This window comes from Euprymna scolopes, chromosome 19 (genome assembly GCF_053919585.1).
Source record: "Euprymna scolopes isolate OS-2025 chromosome 19, ASM5391958v1, whole genome shotgun sequence".
Classification (NCBI taxonomy): domain Eukaryota; kingdom Metazoa; phylum Mollusca; class Cephalopoda; order Sepiida; family Sepiolidae; genus Euprymna; species Euprymna scolopes.
In genome coordinates, this window is record NC_136500.1 from 151,132,975 (window position 1) to 151,155,587 (window position 22,613).

The window sequence follows — 22,613 nt, forward strand, 5'->3', positions numbered from 1 at the left end:
TTTTGGCACTTTTTTTCACATAAAATGTTTCAATCGTAATCATTTGTTTTTCTTGTTTTATAAATTACAAAATATCTGATATTTATCCCAAAAGCTCTTGGCGTGACGGAGGAGAGACTAAAACTTGCTGCTATGGTTTCAAATGATCTGAAATAACAGTAAGAGGAGATTTGATTCCAAATATTTCTCGTATGTAATATCTCCTCTCTTGGGTTTCATACATAAAGTAAATTTCACAGTGTATAAGGATTATTTGATACTGAAGATATATTTCCCAAGGAGGGAAGATATAACATACCCTATTTCCAAAGCAGGGGAGATATAATATATGAGAAATATTTGGAATCAAGTCTCCACTTGCTGTTATTTCAGATCATTTGAAACCATAGCAGCAAGTTTTAGTGGTCCCCTTTTATCAAGGCCAGAAGTTTTGGAAAAATATATATGAAAACCAAAAAAGGGAGAAATCTTTAATGTGCGACCTATACAGGTGGAATCTGCACAACGTATTCCACTTGTTTAGTGATATATATATATATATATATATATATATATATATATATATATATATATATATATATATATAATGAAAATTTAGACATCTGCACAAATTAAAAATATGTAATAAGAAAAAAATAAACAAACAAAATTTATGAGTTTGAATCGATTCCATCTTTTGGCATTCTGGATGAAAACTAATATATATATATATATATATATATATATATATATATATATATATATAATTAGAATTTTCAGAATGTAAGAAATGATATAATTATTTCCACAGTCATACGACGGCGCAGAAAAGTCTTGAACTTTCGGTTTGTTAGCTATTATGGCTCGTGTGAGCTGCGGAAATAATTATATATATTCTTTGATTCAAACAATTTAACTCTAGCTGAATGGATGACCCAACAGGTCACATTCTTTCTCGTACTCTTATATAACGTGCAAATAAAAGTATGTTTACAGCGGTGTTTAAATGTGCAGTGTTTACTCGTAAGGTAATTGATCATTAGATTCCCCATCGTTTTGGCAGAATCCCTGAACACACTTCCTCTGCGCAGTATGAGGGAAGGTAGGCTTCAAAGATAAGTGGCTGCAGCGAAGACATTTGATACTTCGAATTGTCGAGTGAATTAATCATACTTGATGAGACTCCATGCACACACACACACACACACACACACACACACACACACACACACACACACACACACACACACATATATATAATTTAATGATTAGATCACCCTTACTAACGCTAAAAGCATTTAATAAGAATAAATGTTTAATTTCAACGTGTATCTCTCACGATTCGCGGTAGCCTAGTGGTTCGGGTCCTTGCTAATGGAGCCAGACATGACTTCTGTTGTCGGGGTTCGAGTCTCTCGACTGGCGTTAATCGTAACACCCGTCACTGATGATTCCCGAAAGGATGTAACCCTAGTGTCTGTATGTATTTAATAATTATTATAATAAATTATAATGATAATAACATATATATACACACACATAATAAATAATAATGATAATAACATATATATATACACACACATATATTAGTGACGTGGCAAAGCTACACGGGAGACAACGAAGTAAAATTCATTCCAAAGCAATAAAACTAAAGCTGGCTTACCAAGACACTATATATAAATGCATGTGTATTTGGGCATATATTATTCGTTTGAAAATTTTTTTTTTTTTTTTTTTTTACACAGTGATCACCACTTATCAAGGCCCGGAAGCCACTCAGGGATAAGGGTTATTGCAAGTACATTACGTTAGTGAGGAGATTTGCTGAAATGTTTACTTAAGGGGGCGGTTCATTAGGAATTTGTTAACATTGGACTTGAAGACATCCAAGTTGTAGTCCGGAAGGAAGCAGGCAGCCGGAACAGAGTTCCACAGGCGTGCAGTTCTAAGAAAGAAGCTTTGTTCATGGAATCTGCGTTTTGATTTAGGCACAGATATAGAGTGAGGGAAATTTTTCACAGTGGATTCAGCTAGACGGGTGTTTTTCGTAAAAGATTGGCGAGGGGGGTGGCAGAGATTGGAGTTCAGACGAGACGATATAGGTTCTTTGTGACCAATTATCATAAAATTTTAACTATCGAATAGTATTATAATCTTCTAAAAGTCTGCAAATTTTCATGTAGTTTTGGTCCATAGAACCAAAGATATGAGCGTTTCAATTTTCGATTTGGCCACGAGTATAGAGATATCCATGTACCACTTTTTGAGACAATTTTATAAATTTGAAATCTCGGCAGCTACTGATCAGAATTTAACAAATAAAGGCTTGTTGGAAAGCTAATGATCTAAATTGTGTAGAGGGGTATGTAACATTTGCCATTGAGGTCGCACATTACTGTTTTAGGAAGTGGGGGATCACTTTTCTATATTAATTTAATGTAAAATGAACACCCACTTTATGACCACTTTGGCCATAAAGTGTATTTTCATTTTACGTTAAATTAATATAAAAAAGTGATCCCCCACTCATGAACAAACCGGAAGTACAATTCAAAGCAATGGTGCATTGGTAAACCAAACGTTTCCGTTCGTGAACCCAGGTTACCAGTTAATCAAATTTATTACCGGCTTATTTTACCAAAGTCGCTTGCTGCGCTTTAGAATTCATTTTGACTCACAGAATTCTTGAAGCATTGCCATTCATTTTTGGCATCTCCAACACGGACATTTTTATGGCAAAAGAGATTTTATTTGTTTCACTTGGCAACCATTTGTGGTTCTTCCTATATTTTGTTACTGAACAAAAATGTCGAACCCAAAAAAAATATTCTGTATGTTTAATCCGGTTCAGTGTATTTGAAAATATGCTCTGTGTGGTTTCCAAACTGGAGGAATGATAGCTTACACACACTGAATTGTGACGCAAGGGTTGCACAATCTCTAACCTCTTCTAAATCGGTAGTGCTTGATTCCAGTGATACGAATCCAGGATGATTGTAAAAAATGCCGAGATGATTGAAGAGAACATTCGGCACCTGGTATTCTCAAATAGTCACCCATTTAAATACTGACCAAGCTCAATGATGCTTAACTTTGGTGATTTAACAAGAACTAGTAGGTCAATGTGATTATGCCATCTTCAAAACTACAGGGTGATCCGAAAGTAACTCCCTATTCTAAAATAACTCTCATATATTTTTGAAGTATAATTTCTCTAATTAATCATTCGTTGACATTTATGCTGATGACACAACACATCAAAATGACAAAGCTCTCTCTGATTCTCTCTCCTCTGATCTTGAACGAGTGGTTCAGTGGGAGAAGACGTGGCTGGTTACCTTTAATTCATCTAAAACCAAACTCCTATCTTTACATCATCAACGCTCTGATCCCCATCTGGCATTAATTGAAATTGATGGCTCTCATCTAGGAGAAGCCCCATGTTTTGACAAGCTTCTGGGTTTGTCCTTTACTCCTGATCTGAAATGGAACACGTACATCAAGTCTGTTGCCAAGGTCGCTGGAAAGATGGTGGGATCCTTCTACCGCTCCAGAAGATATCTCACTACTGATGCAATTCTCTACCTATATAAAAGCCAAGTACGTCCAAGGATGGAATACTGCTGCCATATCTGGGCGGGAGCTGCTAAAAACAGCCTATCCTGCCTTGACAGAGTACAAAATAGGCTTCGTTGCTTAGTGGGGGATGCCCTTTACTCTTCAAGTCCAACGTAAACAAATTCCTGATGAACCGCCCTCTTAAGTAGACACTTTAAATATCCACACTAACGTACTGTACTTACAATAACCCTTATCCCTGAGTGGCCTCCGGGCCTTGATAAGTGGTGACCACCTTGTAAAAAAAAAAACAAACTGATTTCACAAGAAACTCTTGCCAGATTGAAACTAATAACTTCACGTATTCTCCTTTCGAAATAAAAAAAATAAATTCATATTATAGATCTGAAAAGAAAACCAAAGCATAGATTTATTTCTCACACATCAAGTAACAAACACACAAAAATTGAGAAACATATTACAGCATTTGAATAAATTATAGTTATTTTAGAATAGGGAGTTACTTTCGGATCACCCTGTATACAGAGTGTTAATGAAGTCTCGGTGCATCAAATAAATTAATTGGAATTTACGTATGTCCCACTGTAGCAAGATGTACCTATTTACTATGCCTCCCCACGGGACAGAGTTAGACACCAAGGTCGTTTTTTAACGTGGAGAAAAGGTACAAAAATAAAAATTGTCTCAGTCGTGAAGGATTTCTCCTCCACCGAAAGAGAACAAGAAATAGAAGTGCAGCATCTGAAGAACAGATACTACACTTTGATCTTGTCCCGAAGGCCAAGCGTCTGTAGCAAGATGTAGCACAAGATCAAAAGTTGGGAAATCCACCTCCCACCCTGAGGGAGAAAGATAACTTTGGTCAGGTGCAAAAAAAAAAAATGGCATTCTCCAGTAGGTGATTGGCAATATTCTACTTACACCCATGTTAGCCCCTAGGTTGTCTTAATGGTACCAAGGCGAATCAAGATTTCTCAGACAACACAACTCTAATTATATGTGTTCATGCAAAATCGTGGCTCATCCACAAGAAACAAATTTTAGCATTTGCAAAAGACACATACAATGCAGCCATTTTGGATTTCAAAATGGCCTCTTAAAAATATACACTTTTCGATATTTCAGTTTTTAGTTAAATCACATCATCTCATCTCCATCGTCTTTCAAGGACACTTCACACTGAATCTACACAACTTCTCCAGTTCTCTCGATCTCGCATGACAGTTTGCCGGTCCTGAACACTTTCCAATCCTGTGTCCTGTAACAGGTTGTCAATATAGGTTATTCTTCTTCCAACGGCGTTCATTGCCCTAGTCAGGAAACAAGGTCAACCACTGGGTGATTCTGACGAGTCCCTGTGATAGCACGTCTACGCCTGGCTAATAGGCAAAAAAGAAGTATGAAAGCCGGGCGATAAACAGTGCCTATCTCCTCCTTAAGCAGTTTAGGTTTGTCAACCGGTGATTTGTTTGAGTCACCAGCTCTAGGAAGGTTGTCATCCAGGACTGAAGAGGCCTCCCTCCCCTAGGCTTAGCTTCAGAGTTTTCATTCTCCTAGACGGATGACCTGGGAAGATCTACGGGTCCATCAGCACCGAGAGTGTTCGCCCCGCGCCTGGATCCTAATCCAGGTATTTCTACGACCCTGCATGGGTAGTTAATATTAATCGGTTATTTAGGTTAATATCTACTGAAAAATTACACTCCTCAAAAAGATTAAAAAGGACATTACTATGCTTTCCATTGTTAATAGGAGAGGGGATAGGTAAAAATTCATGTAATGGAAGCAACTATAAAAAAAACAAAACAAAAAAAAAAAACACGGTTTGAGTGTCCATCTGTTGGTATCCAGAGAATTAACTTGCTGGCTTCGTCTTCGCTGTGTCTCATGCAGTGACCGGATACTCCCATCCTTCTCTGCTACACTGGCATGGAGTGCATGTCACAAGTTGAGGAAGATATAGTCATCTACTTTCTCAGAAAAGTTGAAAGTAAGACTCTTTGTTGTCACAGTAGAAACAGTCTTTCCCTATGGTGCTGAGGTATGGACTCTTACAAATGCGCTGAAGAAGAGACTCGATGGGCATTTCACACGGATGCTCAGGATAGCCTTCAATACATCATGGAGGAGCCACGCAACAAACCACCAGTATAATTAGTTAAAAATTGAGCACTAAAAGACGTGATGTTGCTAGTCTCAATCTTTTCTATAAACAATATTATTGCATGTATTCTTCAGAATTGTCTGATCTATTCCCTGCTTCCTTTGTTCCAGCTCGTTTAACTCGTTGGTCTAGTGGTCTTCATCAATTCGCTTTTTTGATACCTTATGATGCCAACAACCGCAGTGTTATGGAACTCTACTCTGATTGTTTTCCTCCTTCCTATATAACCGTGTTTTCTTTTTTCAAAGATAAGGTCAATAAGTATTTCCTGCCTTTTTCGATAATCATATTTCGTTCTCATTAGCTTCTTACAGCAAGTGGCTTCACGTCTTGTCTGGCGCGATTTCCGCAAAAAAAAAAAAGATCTTGAAACTTATCAGATATATGGTCATGATCATGCTTGTATTATTTGCCTACTGTTCTTATCTTGAGTGTTAGTCTCACAACATTTCGGCCGAGGTAATCTCCGACCTTCTTCGGGTGTAAGGATCCGTGGCATAACTGATAAAGTACTAAGTAAAAATTTAGTTTTAAGTAAAGCTATTCTGAAGGTTGCGGATTCAATCCTCACTGCAGGCGATACTAAGAATAAAACTGAAGTAATTTATACTTCTACCTGGTCATGGCTGACAGAACAAGAGCATGCTACTCATATGGATTAATCAAAGGGTTCCATTTGAAATTCCATACAAATTCCCGAGTTTGACAAGATATACATGAAGAAGGTCGGAGGTTACATCAGCCGAAAAGTTGTGAGAATAACATTCAAAGCAAGAACAGTAATTTGAATAATCCAAATTTTGTACATTGTTTTCATCTAAAAAATTCAGAAACTTGTCATGATTGTAGACGTCATCCATTGTAATAGATAGAGCTACACGATCGCCCGTGCCATGCATAACAGCTATGTTTACTGGGATATAAAAGAGCTGTTGCTCACAACAATACTCTTAAATGAGATTCAGACATGATTGCGACAAACAAAAACCAAGTACGTCCAAGGATGGAATACTGCTGCCACATTTGGGCAGGAACTGCTAAAAACAATCTATCCTGCCTTGACAGAGTACAAAATAGACTTCATGTCTTAGTGGGGGATGCCTTTTTCTTTTCCCTGCAACCTCTCTCCCACAGAAGAGACGTTGCGAGCCTGTCTTTGTTTTATCGTTATTTCCATGGCAAGTGCTCGTCTGAGCTCCAATCTCTGGTCCCCCCCCCTTCGCCAATCTTTCACGAAAAACACCCATCTGTCAAAAATTTTCCCCACTCTTTATCTGTGCCTAAATCAAAACGTAAATTCCATGAACAAAGCTTCTTTCTTAGAAGTGCACGCCTGTGGAACACTCTTCCGTTTGCCTGTTTCCCACCTGACTACAACTTGGATGTCTTCAAGTCCAACATAAACAAATTCTTGATAAACCGCCCCCTTAAGTAAGACACTTTATCAAATCTCCATTACGAACGATTACCGCGATATTATTCATTTGATTATTGTATACGCAATAACCCTTATCCCCGAGTAGCTTCCGGGCCTTGATAAGCGGTGACTACCTTGTAAAAAAAACAAAAAAACGCTAAAACGCAAAGTGCTGTAATTACCACTCTCTTCCTTTCTCCATTCCGTTTGTATTTGCTTTCTTCATAAGTTTTCACAGGAACGTGTTAATTCAAAGATGTTCTTATTGATCATTCCAATGTGTTTAATGCTTCCGTTTATACAAAAACAACCTCATCAAATTCTTTTCTTTGAAATTTTAAGAGCAAATACTTTTATCGCTATAAAATAGCCATTCTTAAAAACCTACTAATTCGCATAAAACTAACCCTAACCTCCACTAAAAAGCATTTCCTGTTGAACTACAAAAATATGAAACAAGTCCTTCGCTAATAACATATTCGTTAATTATGTAATATTATATAATATATAATATAATATAATAATATAATATATATGTAATATTATATAATATATAATATAATATAATAATATAATAATATAATATATATTATATCGTTGATGAACAAATAAAATTAACGATTCAAAACTTAAAATACACTATTTCAAATAATAATTATATCTATGATCACAATTTAAACTCTATTAACATACTAGCTGGCTTCACAGCGTTGCCCGGTTGTACAATACTCTTAAATATGATATTTTAATTCATGCAGATTGTATATGAATTATCATAGAATCAATCGTCTATTGATTATTATATATTACTAGAATAAGTTACCGGGTGAACTGATTCACAAATAAATTTAAAAAAAAAATAATAATAATAAAGATAATGTCGTTCGTCAAATTCCGTCTCTGTTTGCTTATAATATCACATCAACTGATATTTGGGCTTGACAATGAATGCCCTGGAAAAATCACTTCGGATTAATGTTTAGTTTTAAAATATTCAGATGAAGAAATGGTTTGCAATGATGTTAAATGGTACCTCTTTTATTGTAAATTGAACTGATTAATAAGAAAAAATTTAAATAAAATGGTGAGGTACACCAGGGCTTGAACACGGGATCATTCAATTTGTAGTTGAATGCTTTACTACCAAGCTGTATTTTCAGATGACAATAAATTTGGGTTTTTTTTAAGAAGAGATGATTTGCTGAAATTTTATTTCCCTTGTCTGGTGTAATGTCAAATATTCCCCTGTCAAAATTATTCTTTCTATCTTTAAGAGAGACTATTTTTTAAGATTAGACTTTTTCGATTTTCAGCACTTATCAGATGAATTTGTGTACAAAACATACCTAAGAACACTGCCAGATATATAAATTACCTTTGTGTGAAATTTGCAAAAGATAGGCTCAGCCATTTCGGAACTTATGAAAAATGGACAGACACACCATCACAAAGTGACTTTTTATATAAGAGATAGAGATACTACTGTGATCATCATCATATCGTATGAATCCAAAGATTCTATTGTTGGCATTGGTTTCCCCGATACTTCAACTAAAAATTACATCCAACATCAGTTTTAAATACTGTTAACATGTATTACTTTTAGCATTATCATATTATATGAGTCTAAATGTTTTATTGTTGGCATTGGTTTCCCTGATATTTTTCTAGTTAGAATTATGGGAGGCACCACATGAAGGTTGCCAACGTCTTAAGTGAAAATGATTTCGTGGAACGAGCTGGATTCGAACCTGAAACACCCAGGTCGTAAGTTTGTGCTGTTAATCACTTGACCACCTCACATCCTACCAAAATAATAAGCCAACATGAACATAAAAAAGCTCCTATACGAACAGTGACCAAATGAGATTTTCCCCAGACTTCAGCTGGCCGCAATGAAGAATACAAGTACGTTGGGTCCCCCCCCCATCCATTTGACGGTGGGAGATGAAAAGCACTCAATGACTCGCATACAAGTCTTCTTAATCATTATTCCTACACACTAGTGAGAGTCAAGCAAACAGAAACGAATTGTTACTGCTATACATGTCCAAACACACAAACAAGGTAAACCAACACACACACATACACAATGCCATGCTGCCAAATACTCACATACGTATATTACTTACATAAGCATATTATTCACTCAACAGACATTTTGACTTGGGACTACTCAACATCTTCAAACATTTACTGACTGTTAATAATTTTTGTATGCTTATAAAATCGAAAATATAAATATGTTTTGTTATAAAATTTCTTTTTTTCTAAAATTTTAGTTTACAAAACTGTTTATTTTTTAGTTGGCACTTGCTAACTGGTGACCCTTCTATTTTTTCAAGGTTTTATTTAAATTGTTTTATTTTAATATGCATGTAGGTATATCTATTCTTTAGTTTCTTTTTTTGCTTTTTAACTTTTAGAAATAATTTATATAAAAATGTTTGTGTGATTATTGTTCAAACCTGAGGATGTTATCGTCGTCCAAAATAGCCACTGCCTAGACAAGGGACAATAACACACATACATGTAAAGTTGTAATGAAAACGCTATTACTTAAAATGTATATAAGTTAACATAATTAAAAAGCAGATTCATTTTCTAATCATAATTTCCCTTTCGCTGTCGGATTTTGGAAGGGTTTAAAGCCCCTATCAAGCGTGACCTCACATAACACTTATTTGCTGGCTAAATATATCCCACTTTGGATCTGTTCGACGACTCTTTATCTGAGAGTCCATTTTCAAACTCCTTGGCCTAACGTTCACAGGAAACATGAGTTGGAACAATTACATTGAAGGCATTGCCAGGGCCGCTGCAAGAAAGGTGGGCTCTCTCTACCGTGCTAGAAAACTACTAACACCCGAAAGTATCCTGTACCTCTATAAGGCCACCATTCGCCCATATATGGAGTATTGCTGCCACATCTGGGCTGGTGCATCTGCTACTAGTCTCTCGCTCCTTGACAAGGTTCAAAAGAGAGTCGCAAACCTGATAGGCCCTGAACTGGCATCTAAGCTTCAGCCTCTGTCCCATCGACGAAATGTTGCATCCCTCTGCCTTTTCTACAAGTATTTTAGTGGTGAATGCTCTGACGAACTGCAATCACTTGTGCCCCCCACGACGTGAGCACCCTCGACAAACCTGACAGGCTGCTAAATCCCACCCCCACACTGTAGAGATCCCTAGATGTAAAAGATCTTTTTACTCCAATAGTTTCTTCCCCAGAACCGCTAGACTCTGGAATTCCATTCCAGGTCCCTGCTTCCCCAACAGTACTGACGTGCAGAAGTTCAAGTGTAACGTGAACCGACACCTTGCTGCCCAAATCCCTACATAGTACCCCAGTAGTTGTTGCCCCTGATAGTAGCCCCCTACACCAAAGTGGCAATTTGCCTTGTTTGGGGTGAAAATGTAATAAAAAAAATAAAAATAAAAAAAAATATATATATCATGATTTGCTAGTCTCAGTCTTTTCTATAAATACTATTATGGCATGTCTTATTTCTGCTGACTCTTTTTCTCCCAACTATGGCATCTTCTCTCTTTGTAATGACCTTATTTCCTCTTTGTTACCTCCTTATATAAAGTGGCTTTACGCTTTCTCTGAAACGATTAAGTAATGCTATATATTTGGCAAACCATGCGTCTACACTACACTTCAAAAGCATACTTATTTATATGCAAGATTAATCGAGTTTTTAAAAGTAATGGTTTTTGCTTTTGTTTTCCCTGTTTCTTTCAGATGTGTCGAGGCTAATAATTGGCCGTTCCTCAGTGATTTGACCGTTGATGTCACCTGTCATGTGCGCTTCCTCATCCAAGAATGTAACAAACACATCGGTGACCCACCAGCCCACTTTATACAGGTACGTTAATCAAATTAACACCATCCATTATGTGTAGGCCATATTTTTTTTTTTTTTTTTTTTACACAGTGATCACCACTTATCAAGGCCCGGAAGCCACTCAGGGATAAGCGTTATTGCAAGTACATTACGTTAGTGAGGAGATTTGCTGATATGTTTACTTAAGGGGGCGGTTCATTAGGAATTTGTTAACATTGGACTTGAAGACAACCAAGTTGTAGTCCAGAGGGAAGCAGGAAGACGGAACAGAGTTCCACAGGCGTGCAGTTCTAAGAAAGAAGCTTTGTTCATGGAATCCACGTTTTGATTTCGGCACAGATATAGAGTGGGGGAAATTTTTCACAGTGGATTCAGCTAGACGGGTGTTTTTCGTGAAAGATTGGCGAGGGGGGACCAGAGATTGGAGTTCAGACGAGCATCTGCCATGAAAATAACGATAAAACAAGGACAGGCTCGCAACGTCTCTTCTGTGGGAGAGAGGTTGCAGGGTAGAGAAAAGGGCATATTAAAACTAAAAATATAACCCGACAAGCAGCTAAATCTCACCCCTTCACAATAGAGATCCCTAGATGTAAGAGAGCCTTCTACTCCAATAGTTTCTTCTCCAGAACAGCTAGACTTTGGAATTCCCTTCAGGGTCTCTGCTTCCCCAACTGTACTGACATGCAGAAGTTCAAGTGTAACGTGAACCGACATCCTGCTGCCCAACTCCCCACACAGTACCCCTGATGCTTATGTCCTTGATAGTAGCCCCTTACAACAAAGTGGCAATGTGCCTTGTTTGGAGTGAAAATGTAATAAATAAAAAAAATACCAAACAAACCCCCACAAAGTTAATATTTCCTTGATCAGTATTGCCCCAGATGAATAATATCAAAAATTTAAGAAAAAATATCCAACGGGTGTGGATTTTATGATAGGAAGTAGTCGGTTTTTCAGCCATTTGAGGTATTAGCTAAAGGGAAACAACTTTAATTTTTTTATCAAGGAGATAATTCCTTTATACCAACTCATTCCTTAAGAAATTTATAAAAACGAGTTTTTGTGTGTGTGTCCATAGAGAGGAATGCGCTGGGTGCAGAAGAAAAGGAGGAGTGGGGAGATGGAAGATGAAAACAGAGAGGGTTGGGGGGGTAGGAGTTTTAATAGAAATATGTTGCACTTTTGCCCCAGGCAACGCTGGGTAGTCATGTTTGTCTATTATATCAAAGACAGTTGTCTCGGTGTATTTATACACAGCTAAAAGTAAAAAATTACAAAGCAAACAGCCACAAAGTTGATATTCTTGATCAGCTTCACTCTGGATAATTAAAAAAATATTCATTCTTTGGGTGTCGATTAGACCAGGTTTCCTCAGAGGGTCGGGGTTTTTTTTTTTTTGCCATTTTTTGTATTAATTTGTAAAGAAAATACTCACTCTTTCCTCCAGGAATCTATTATATAAAGTTGTTTTTTTTTTTTTTTTTCTTCCTTTGAAGATTGTAACGCTGAGTATGGGGCAGCCAAACCAGCTGCCAACATAACCCTGCTTTTTATTGAAACCAACCGAGAGCTCTTTTTAGTATCCTCGCTGTTCCCTTAAGTGCAATTGTCTGAATCTCTTTTGCACTTGGTTCACCAGGAATATTAGTTAGGTAGGATTTCAGGTTCTTCTTCATAAGCCCTGTAGCACCTATAATAACTGGTATGATTGATATCCCCTTTAGGTTCCAGTTTCTTTTCATATCATACATGAGACCTTGGTATTTGGTCTGTTTCTCTCTTTCAGCTCTGTTAAGACCGCCATGATTAGGAACACTCACTTCAATCAAGGTTGCAACTCTTTCTGACTTATTCCATATAACTATGTCAGATTTCACAGCAGCATTTTCAAGGTAGGTGGCTGTAGGGATTATATGGTCGTAATGTATGGTATATAAGTCATTTCCAACTGTTCTTTCAGGTTGATGTTCCCAGGACTTGCTGCTACACTGGATGTTTAATTTTTTACAGATGGTCCAGTGGAGGTACTTGCATACTCCATCATGTCTCGCTGTATAGTAGCCGTCCCCTAGAAGAACTTTGCAACTTGATATCAGATGACCAACACTTTCCAATTCTGTATGGCAGAACCTGCATTTATTGTCATTACTGATCCCTGCCATCTTCTTGAATGCATTGGTCATCAATCCCTGGTGTTGAGCAGCCATTATGACCCTTTCCTGATCGTGGTGGAGGGATCCTCTTTTGAGCCAGTCCAAAGAACCTTCTTTATCTATGTATTCCTGAGAGAGTTCCCCCAGAAAATACTTTGCACGCTGATATTGTTCCCATTCTTTCAGGTTCATCTGTTGAAAGTTGTCTGCATGTGTTTATGTGTGTCCAACTAGAGAACAAGAGAGGATTAGGAGGAGGGGAAAGAAACAGCGGAAAAGAAAGAGGGAAAGTTTAAAGAGAAATATATTACATGGCAGCCCTACTTGTCTATTAAACAATGTCTTTTATCGTTTATTTTAGTATAGTTTCAAAAAGTTTTCCTCCTTAAAGCCAAGTCCTGGTCTCCACAGAAACCAACAAACGATATATCAGAGTTGCTTTCACTTCCTTAGAAGAAATACACCATTCTGTATGATTTTACTTTGTAGTGACGATGTCTATCATATCCAGTATTAAAGTCGCCTTGAACAATCAGATATCATGTATATAGATGTCCAGAGGAGATAGTGACGATGTCTATCATGTTCTGTACATCTACAAGGCCATAATTCGCCCATGTATGGAGTATTGTTGTCACATTTTGGCTGGTGCATCTGCTACTAGTCTCTCACTCCTGGAAATAGAGTCACCAACCTAATAGGTCCCAAACTGTTAGCTAGGCTTCAGCCTCTCTCCCAATGACGAAATGATGCATCTTTCGGACTGTTTTAAAAGTATTTTAATGGTGAATGCTCTGAACTTCAAGCTCTTGAACCCCCTCGACGTAAATACTCCCGACAAACCCGACAAGCAAAAAAAATCCCACCTCTATACAGTAGAGGTTCCCAGATGTAGGAAGGCCTTCTGCTCTAATAGTTTCCTCCACAGAACTGCTAGACTTTGGAATTCCCTTTCAGGTTCCTGATTCCCAGACTGTACTGATATGCAGAAGTTCAAGTGTAATATAAACAGATACCTTGCAGCTCAACTCCCTACATAGTATCCCTGCAATTATGTCCCAAATAGTAGCCCCCTACATCAAAGTGGCACTCTGCCATGTTTAGGGTGACAAAGCAATAAAAAAAAAAAAATAATATCCAGTATTAAAGTCACCTTGGACAATATGAAGATAGCAGCAATGTCTACCATTTCTAAAATATCTTCTAATTGTATTTTTACAATGCGTGATGCACTTGCTTTTTTTATTGCTAAATAAATTTAATTTGTGTGACTTTGGTACCATTTTTATAGTTTGACAGCAATCTATACTCCTCTGAATTTATTTTTTGTGTATTGCTATTCATATTAAAAATCCTTTTTCTATTTATTTAAAAAGAAAATAAAACTTTATTATATATGGGTCGTGGAATTGCATTCATCTGCAAAAGATCTAATTTGCATATTCTTTTAAACATTCATTTTCATTAATTCCCTATTAGTTTTTTTTGGTTTTCTTATGGGATGATCATCTTTAGTTAACTATTACGCGTAATTATATTCATGCAGATATTCTACATGATTTATACTTGTGTAATATTTGTGTAAAAAATGTTATAGCAAACACAAACCTCTTTCTCTATATATTTATGTATGCGTATATATATTTGTTGAAAAAATCTTGCCTACAAAACTCCCTTGTCAGTTTTTGGTCTACAGACATGGAACTTTATATATAGGGTATTCGAACCTATGCCAAACTTTATATTTGGGTTTTAGGAAAATTTGGGGTTTTGGGAAAATTGTTGCAAAAGTGTGAAAATTTTTAAAAAAATGCAATTTTCCAGGTAAAAGTCGAACGATGACATTATGAATATGCATGCGTAACGTAATAGCTATTGTTTCATGTTTTACTTTTTAGCCTTGCAGCAAACATGTCTTCATAGCTCAGGCATTAATGTCAAAGAAAAAAGTTAATCTTAAGCTAAACGTTTTGGTTTGGATTTCTCGATGGTGGTGCTCGAGTCATTTTTTTTTTTTAAAACTTTTTAAATCATTACTATATATTTTTAAATCATTACTATATATTGGGTCCAGCATAAGATAATAATAAATATGAAATCTGCATTAAAATATCATATTTAAGCGTATTTTATGACCGGGCAATGCCGGGCAGCCTGCTAGTTTCATTATAAACCAGGTTATTTGTTCCGTTTTAAAACTACATTTAATGTCGTTTGTTGTTAAAAAACAAAAAAACGGTTTGGATTGGTGAGGGATGGGGCATGGGTGTTCTGGATGCCATATTCCTTAAGTGAGATACAAAAACACACACATACAGCATGCGGCAATATACTTATTTCCTGGACAACCTTATCAAAGGCCAAAGGCGACTTGAGGATAGGGGCTAACATGTACCACAGTCGCTTTCATCTAATTAGAAGTAGTATTCTTTGTGTTTCTGCCTTGCGGAACATGTCTACCAGAAGAGATAGTGACGATGTCTGTCATATCTAAGATAAGAGTCGCTTTGTACAAAATATTCAGACGATATATAATACGATCAACATAAGCCTGAAGAGTCCTAGAGTGGATGAAACGCGGAATATTCAGCGTAGCTTAATCGCCATATACATTTTGTAACTTACTAACAAGCTCTGCCTATGTATTGAGCACTTTTGAAGTAAATACTTAAAGTTTACGCATAAATCTATACTTTCGTATATTAATTTTATGTGAGTAAATTAAGTAGTTTTATATATATATATATATATATATATATACACACACACACACACACACACACATACACACACATCTAATTGTTCTTTTTGAATGGCTTATTGTACAATGCAATTTCTTTTTGCCAAATAAATTTCATGTGATTTTCTCAGCTATAATATATTAGCAGTGAGTGGGCGGCTTTGCCCAGTCGTAAATTAAAAATAATCAACTTCCAAATTAAAAATAATCGACTTCAAAATTTAAAATAATCCACAATTTGATTAATTTTTTACTTGATATAAGTACATTTTGAAGTTAATTGTTATCATTTTGAAGTTAATTGTTATCATTTTGGACTTGAAATGGTATAGAATTTCCTGTCTGTGTTTCTTACTCATAGAAAAACTTACAAGATCGAGTTACTATGACTTCATATGTAAGTTTAAAATTACAATGCAAAAATATCATTTGCTATATATTTTTTTCCAAATAAATTCAATTTTTGTTGTCCACTTACCATTAGACAGACAACCATATAGACAGATAGATATATAGATCGATCGATAGATAGAAAAACAGATACATAGATAGATACACAGATAATAAACAAATCATTTACTGCTTCTGCTTGACCACTCCCAAACAATACTAAAAACACACTCTGCAATTCAATTATTTCTTATATTTATCTTACAACATATCAACCATTTTGGTGTACTTTAATGCTGAAATATGATTATTATAAACGATTTATTTAACAGAATTTAATATTTCAGATATGTGTGTAGGTGTTCTAATGGCCTTTATGTGATCATCTCTTCAGGCTCGCCCGACCCCCGGCCCTCTGTGGCCACAGGCGACAAGATCAAAGTGTAGTATCTGTTCCGACAGATGCTGCACTTAAGATAATTTGTACCAGTCAATGGAGGGGAAACCCTCTATACTGGGACAATTATTATTTTTGGTAACCAGAGTGCCCCCTTTTTGCCTACTTTTAGGGGAGCTGGTTTTTACCTCACATTAAAAACGGCCTTGTGCCTAATTTGCTCAGTGGGGGAGCAAATAAATACCATCTGTTCCGACAGATACTGCACTTAAGATAATTTGTACCAGTCAATGGAGGGGAAACCCTCTATACTGGGACAATTATTATTTTTGGTAACCAGAGTGCCCCCTTTTTGCCTACTTTAAGGGGAGCTGGTTTTTACCTCACATTAAAAACGGCCTTGTGCCTAATTTGCTCAGTGGGGGAGCAAATAAATACCATCTCTTCAGGCTCGCCCACGTCCATTTGTTCCCATTCAATTACATACAAGTCTTATATATACTCTTTATATACATTTACACAGTCTGGTGTGTATATGTCACATTTGGGCTGGTGCATCTGCTGCTTGTCTCTCACTCCTGGACAAGATCCAAAAGAGAGTCGCCAACCTGATAGTCCTGAACTGTCATCTAGGCTTCAGCCTGTCCCATCGACGAAATGTTGCATCCCTTTGCCTGTTCTACAAATACTTTAATGGTGAATGCTTTGACGAACTGCAAGCACTTGTACCTTCTTGACGTAACTACCCCCGACAAACAACTAAGTCTCACCCCTTTACAGTAGAGATCCCTAGGTGTAAGAAAGCCTTTTACTCCAATAGTTTCTTCCCCAGAACTGCAAGTCTTTGGAACTCCCTTCCAGGATACTGCTTTCCCAACTGTACTGATATGCAGAAGTTCAAGTGTAATGTGAACAAACATATTTCTACTCATCTCCTTTCATAATGCCCCTGCAAATTATGTCCCCGATAGTAGCCCCCTACTTCAAAGTAGCACTTGCCTTGTTTGGGGGTGAAAATTGAATAAAAAAAAATATATATACGTGGTCAAGCTTCTTTAAGGACTCTTAAGCTGTGTATCTACTTGCTGCGTTATTCTTACTTGTTCTTAACTGTACGTATGTATGCATATATATATATATATATATATATATATATATATATATATATATACATATATTATGACAGCCCCTTTAAGAAATTCGTTTCTTATCGTTGAGCACTTTCAGTTGAATTAAAGTTGGTCAATTTAGCTCTTATGCGTAGATCATCGTATAACGATTAGATCACTCTCTGACTGACGTAAATGAACATTTAAAATTAAGATGTTTAAAATTCAACGTTATTTCAAGCGGTTAATGGTAGCCGAATGGATTAGGTCTCCGCTAATCGAGCCAGAGATGTCTCGTGATACGGGGTTCGAATCGTTCGACTGATATTAATCGTGACACCCTGTACTGAAGATTCCCGAAAGGATGAAACACTAGTGTCTGTAGGTATTTAATTATTATAGTAGAAAATAATTATATATATATATATGCGTTAAGAGTTCAGCATACCTTGTTTTATTATCCTTTGTCTTCTGCAGTGCAGTTCTTCCTGTCACTAGTCGATGATCTGTAAAGAAGCATTCGAAAACAGCGCCAATTTCCTGGCAAGGATCACTTGATTCATCTATGAGTGAAGCAGAGATCCCTTGCATTGCTGACTTAAGCTTTCTTTTCTCTTTGTCAACACATCTTTCTGTCGGACCCTCCTGATCTCCAACTAACTCTATCCCCAGTTAAATCCGACTGACTACCAAGCTTCGACTTCAAATCTGCCTGTCCAAAAATATCCCATCCGCGTTTCTATTTATATCAGGGTGTATGTGTTGGGGTGATAATATCGGTTAACCGTCCTGCACCCAAAACGCATCAACCACTTTATAGCAACGCAGGTGCTCGTTTTGTCAATGGAAGTCTATGAGTTTTGTATTTATCACCCCTTGACCTCTCTGCACTTACCTGACACGTGTAAGGTGAGTTCAAATCAGTACCGCGTTAACCGCATTACTGATACACAACAAAGGTACTTCTCCATGGCTTTTAGGTTGATTCGATGAAAAGATATTAGTGCCTCAACATAATGTTTCCCCAGTGTCATGGTCATATACATATTGGTGGTATTTATGTAAAAAACGACTCGTTTTTTTTATATGGATGTTGTATCAGCATATTCTGGCAGCTTATCCATCCATAACCGAAGGGGCATATGGCATCTACACCTTTGTAGATGCTTTTGTAGCAAGGAGATCTTTTTTGGAGTGAGGGTGCTGACCCCATGCCTTGGCAGTTTATGACAAAATAGGATTCACAAAAGAACTACTCTCATTTGAACCCGGAATCCATCCAGTACAAAGAAAAGAGAGATATGCAAGTTGTAGTATCATCGAAATAAAAGGTGACTGTTTATAAAGACGATTTTTTTGCGGGGGGGGGGATGCAGGAGAGACTAACTAAAGAATTAACTCCATAGCCTTGAGCTTCGAAGGGGCATAGGCCATCTACAACTTTGTAGATGCTTTTGTAGCGAGGAGTTCTTTTTTTTGGGGTGAGGGTGTTGGCTCCACGCCCAACCTTCCCAGAAGATATATACAGCACCTAGCCTTCCCAAATGGTCACCCATCTGGTACTGGCCAGGCTCAACGTTGCTTAACTTTGGTGATCCGGCGAGAACCGGTGTGTCAATGTGATTGTACTGTAAAGTTTATGCTGCCAGAATATTTTTTCCTAAAATAATGTGTAGCAACAAACGAACATGTTTGTGTGTTTTTCGTACGACATGTTGTTTTAAGGAGGTTATTTTCAGGGAGAGTACGAAAAAAAATCTTTTATGACAAGTTTTTTTTTTTGTTTTTTTTTAAAGATTTTCGATTATCTGACGAGATTCATAAGGAAGTATTCTTTGCAAATGTCTCTTAGGAAATTTGTGTTCCGAACTGATGATACACTCTCAGTGTAAATTTCAAGCAGTTGCAACGTCGTGGAACCACATGTAAGTATTTATTTGCTTCCCCACGAAAGCTAAATGTGACACAAGGCCGTTTTTAATGTGGAGGAAAACCAACTCCCCCCCAAAAAAGGGGCACTCTGGATGTAGGCAAAAATAAAATTGGTTTAGTATAGAAGGGTTTCTCTCTCTCCACTGACCAAGGATAAATTAACTTGAGTGCAGCATCAGAACAGATACTACACCCTGATCCTGGCCTGTAACATGTCCAATTAATTTCCATTCCTGGCAAAATGAAATAACCATTTCTAGCAACTGTAGCTGAAGACAAAAGAAATCAGAATTTTTCTTTGTTCGTCTTTCGTCGCGCGCACAGTCAACAGTCATGTTTACCTCTTCTTTATCTTCTTCACAAAATCAAAATTTTATTTGATCACTAGGGCTGGGACAACAGCATATTCTTTTCATTGTTTTGACTCTCGAGTGTGTATCCGTTGATATCTTATATGCTTTTATATAGAGTGATGTGGTTCTCGGTTTATTAACTACGTCTCTCTCGCAAAAAAAAAAAACCCTAAAAAAAACAAACAAACAAAGAAAAAAACCTCCTTATATTCAATCACCTTTTATCCTTATAAGCTTTTATGGATAGTGATGTGTCTGTGTCGGATATATACTCAAAAGACAAAACAGTGAAAAGAATATGCTGTTGTCATAGCCCTATTGATCACGTCCATGAGATTAAGTTCGCAAAAAAAAAAAAAACAACAAAAAAGAAAAACGTCCTTATATTCAATCACTTTTTATCCCGACGATACCACACTTTGCATATCTCTCTTTTCTTTGTACTGGACGGATTCCGGGTTCGAATGAGAGTGGTTCTTTTGTGAATCCTACAAAACCAACAGATTCTTGTTCGGTTCCGTTACAGCAGCATAATATGCAAAATCCATCAAATTCATCATAACGCCTTTACTAATGTGATTTATTTTTCATGATTTCAATTTTTTGCACGATTAAAACTAATATTTTCTGCCAATTTATTAATTGTCGTCTGCTGCATTGGTTGAGCGTTTCATCATTTTCCAGTAAACTATTGGAATATGTTGACGTAGCATCCACGGAAAAACGGGTCGTTTCTTTGCTTCTATACTGTAACCAATACGGTTTTTATGCAAAATGGCGGACTGACTGAAAACACTCGTTACATCTAGCTACTCTGAAGAGCCGTGATATGACGAAACAGCTGTGTGTATGTGATTTTGTATTGGTATGTATAAATAATGTCATCTATTCATGCGGTGATTTTTTTTTTTATCAGTAATCAGAATTTCGGTGGGACACACAGAAGAAATCCTTTGAAAATCTTATCTGATTTTTCGCTTTTCAACATTAACTGAAGACGTTTATTTAGATAGTTTTGAAATATTTTTCAGAATTTCTACCGTTTTTTTTTTTTTTTTTTTTTTTCTGGTGTCATTTGCCGTTTTACATCAAGTCAAATGGGATTTAGGCGCCATCATCCAGTATTTCTCTCTTACTATTATTTTTGCTTTCTCTCTATATATTTTTGTTATTCTCTCTCTCTTTTACTGCCAGTTGCTATCATTGTCTTTTCTTTGTCTCTCTCTCTCTCTCTCTCCCTCTCCCTCCTTGTTATTGCCTCCCTCCCGCTGACTGTTATTCGCCTTTTCTCTTTTTCTACCATTCATCCCTTTGTATTGCTATCTCTCTCTCTCTCTCTCTCTCTCTCTTGTTATTCTCCCCTCTCCTTCTCTCATCGACATTTACCTTTTCTGTTGCTCTCTCTTTTTCTTACCTGTCGCTCACTACCATTCGCCCCTCTCTATTGCTCTCTCCTCTGTTATTCTCCCCCTCTCTTACTGCCATTCACTCCTCTCTCTTTGTTTTTGCCATTCACCCTCTCTCTATTGCTTTCTTTTGCTAACATTCACCCATTCTCTCTTTTCTCGCTCTATTCCCCCATTCTCTGTTTCCCCGCCATTTCTCTCTCTATATATATATTCATATAAATATATTTCTGTATAAGAACATAATATACATATATATATATATATAATATATATATATGTATATATATATCTCCTTTTCTTTATTATTATTTTATATTGATATTAAGTATGTCCTGTGTGTGTATTAGTCATTTCCAAACGACTCAATATAATTACACTTTTTTATTTAGCTCCTTACATCAAGTGGCTTCATGACTTGTCTGGATCGACTTCGATGTAAAAAAAAAATTTTTTTGTATAGATTCATTTTACCGGAAATGTTGCATGGATCCACCTGCGCGTGAACGATTTCAAAGCATTTTATTTGAACATCGCAGGGTTAAACTCCAGTTTTTTTTTTTTTTTTAACAAGCTTCTGGGCCTGAACATGTACATCAAATCTGTTGCCAAGATCTCTGGAGAAATGGTGGGATCATTCTACCACTCCAGTAGATATCTTACAACTGATGCAATTTTCTAGCTGTATAAGAGCCAAGTACGTCCAAGGATGGAGTACTGTTGCCACATCTGGGCAAGAGCTACTAGAAGCATTTTATCCTTTCTTGACAGAGTTCAAAATAGACTTCGTAGCCTCGTAGAGGATGTCCTTTTTCTCTTCCCTGCAAGCTTTTTCCCACAGAAAAGACGTTGCGAGCCTGTCTCTGCTTTATCATTATTTTCATGGCAAAATTCTCTTGTGAACTCCAATCTATGGTCCTCCCTTGCCAAACTTTTACAAAAAAAAAAAACACAAAAAAAAAACTCGTTTACGTGAAATCACTATCAATAACTTCCCCCAGTCTTTATATATGCCTAAACCCAATCGTAAATCTTTTGGGGTTTTTATTTATTGGTGATAAAGATGGTGCAAGATGGGTTGATGCGAATTATTTATTTTATAGTTTATTTATTTAGTTTATTTATTGTTAGTTATTGAAT

The 22,613-nt window shown here is 36.7% G+C and overlaps 1 protein-coding gene across 2 annotated transcripts in view; it reads left to right on the forward strand.

The window, feature by feature from the left end:
• Positions 1–22,613, forward strand: part of LOC145240062 (protein inscuteable homolog) — a 752,521-nt gene that overhangs the window by 617,384 nt on the left and 112,524 nt on the right. For both annotated transcript variants that reach the window (XM_080103684.1, XM_080103685.1), the window contains exon 4: positions 10,888–11,011. In XM_080103684.1, the coding sequence (XP_079959810.1) occupies positions 10,888–11,011 (124 nt within the window). The remainder of the gene's footprint in view (positions 1–10,887; positions 11,012–22,613) is intronic.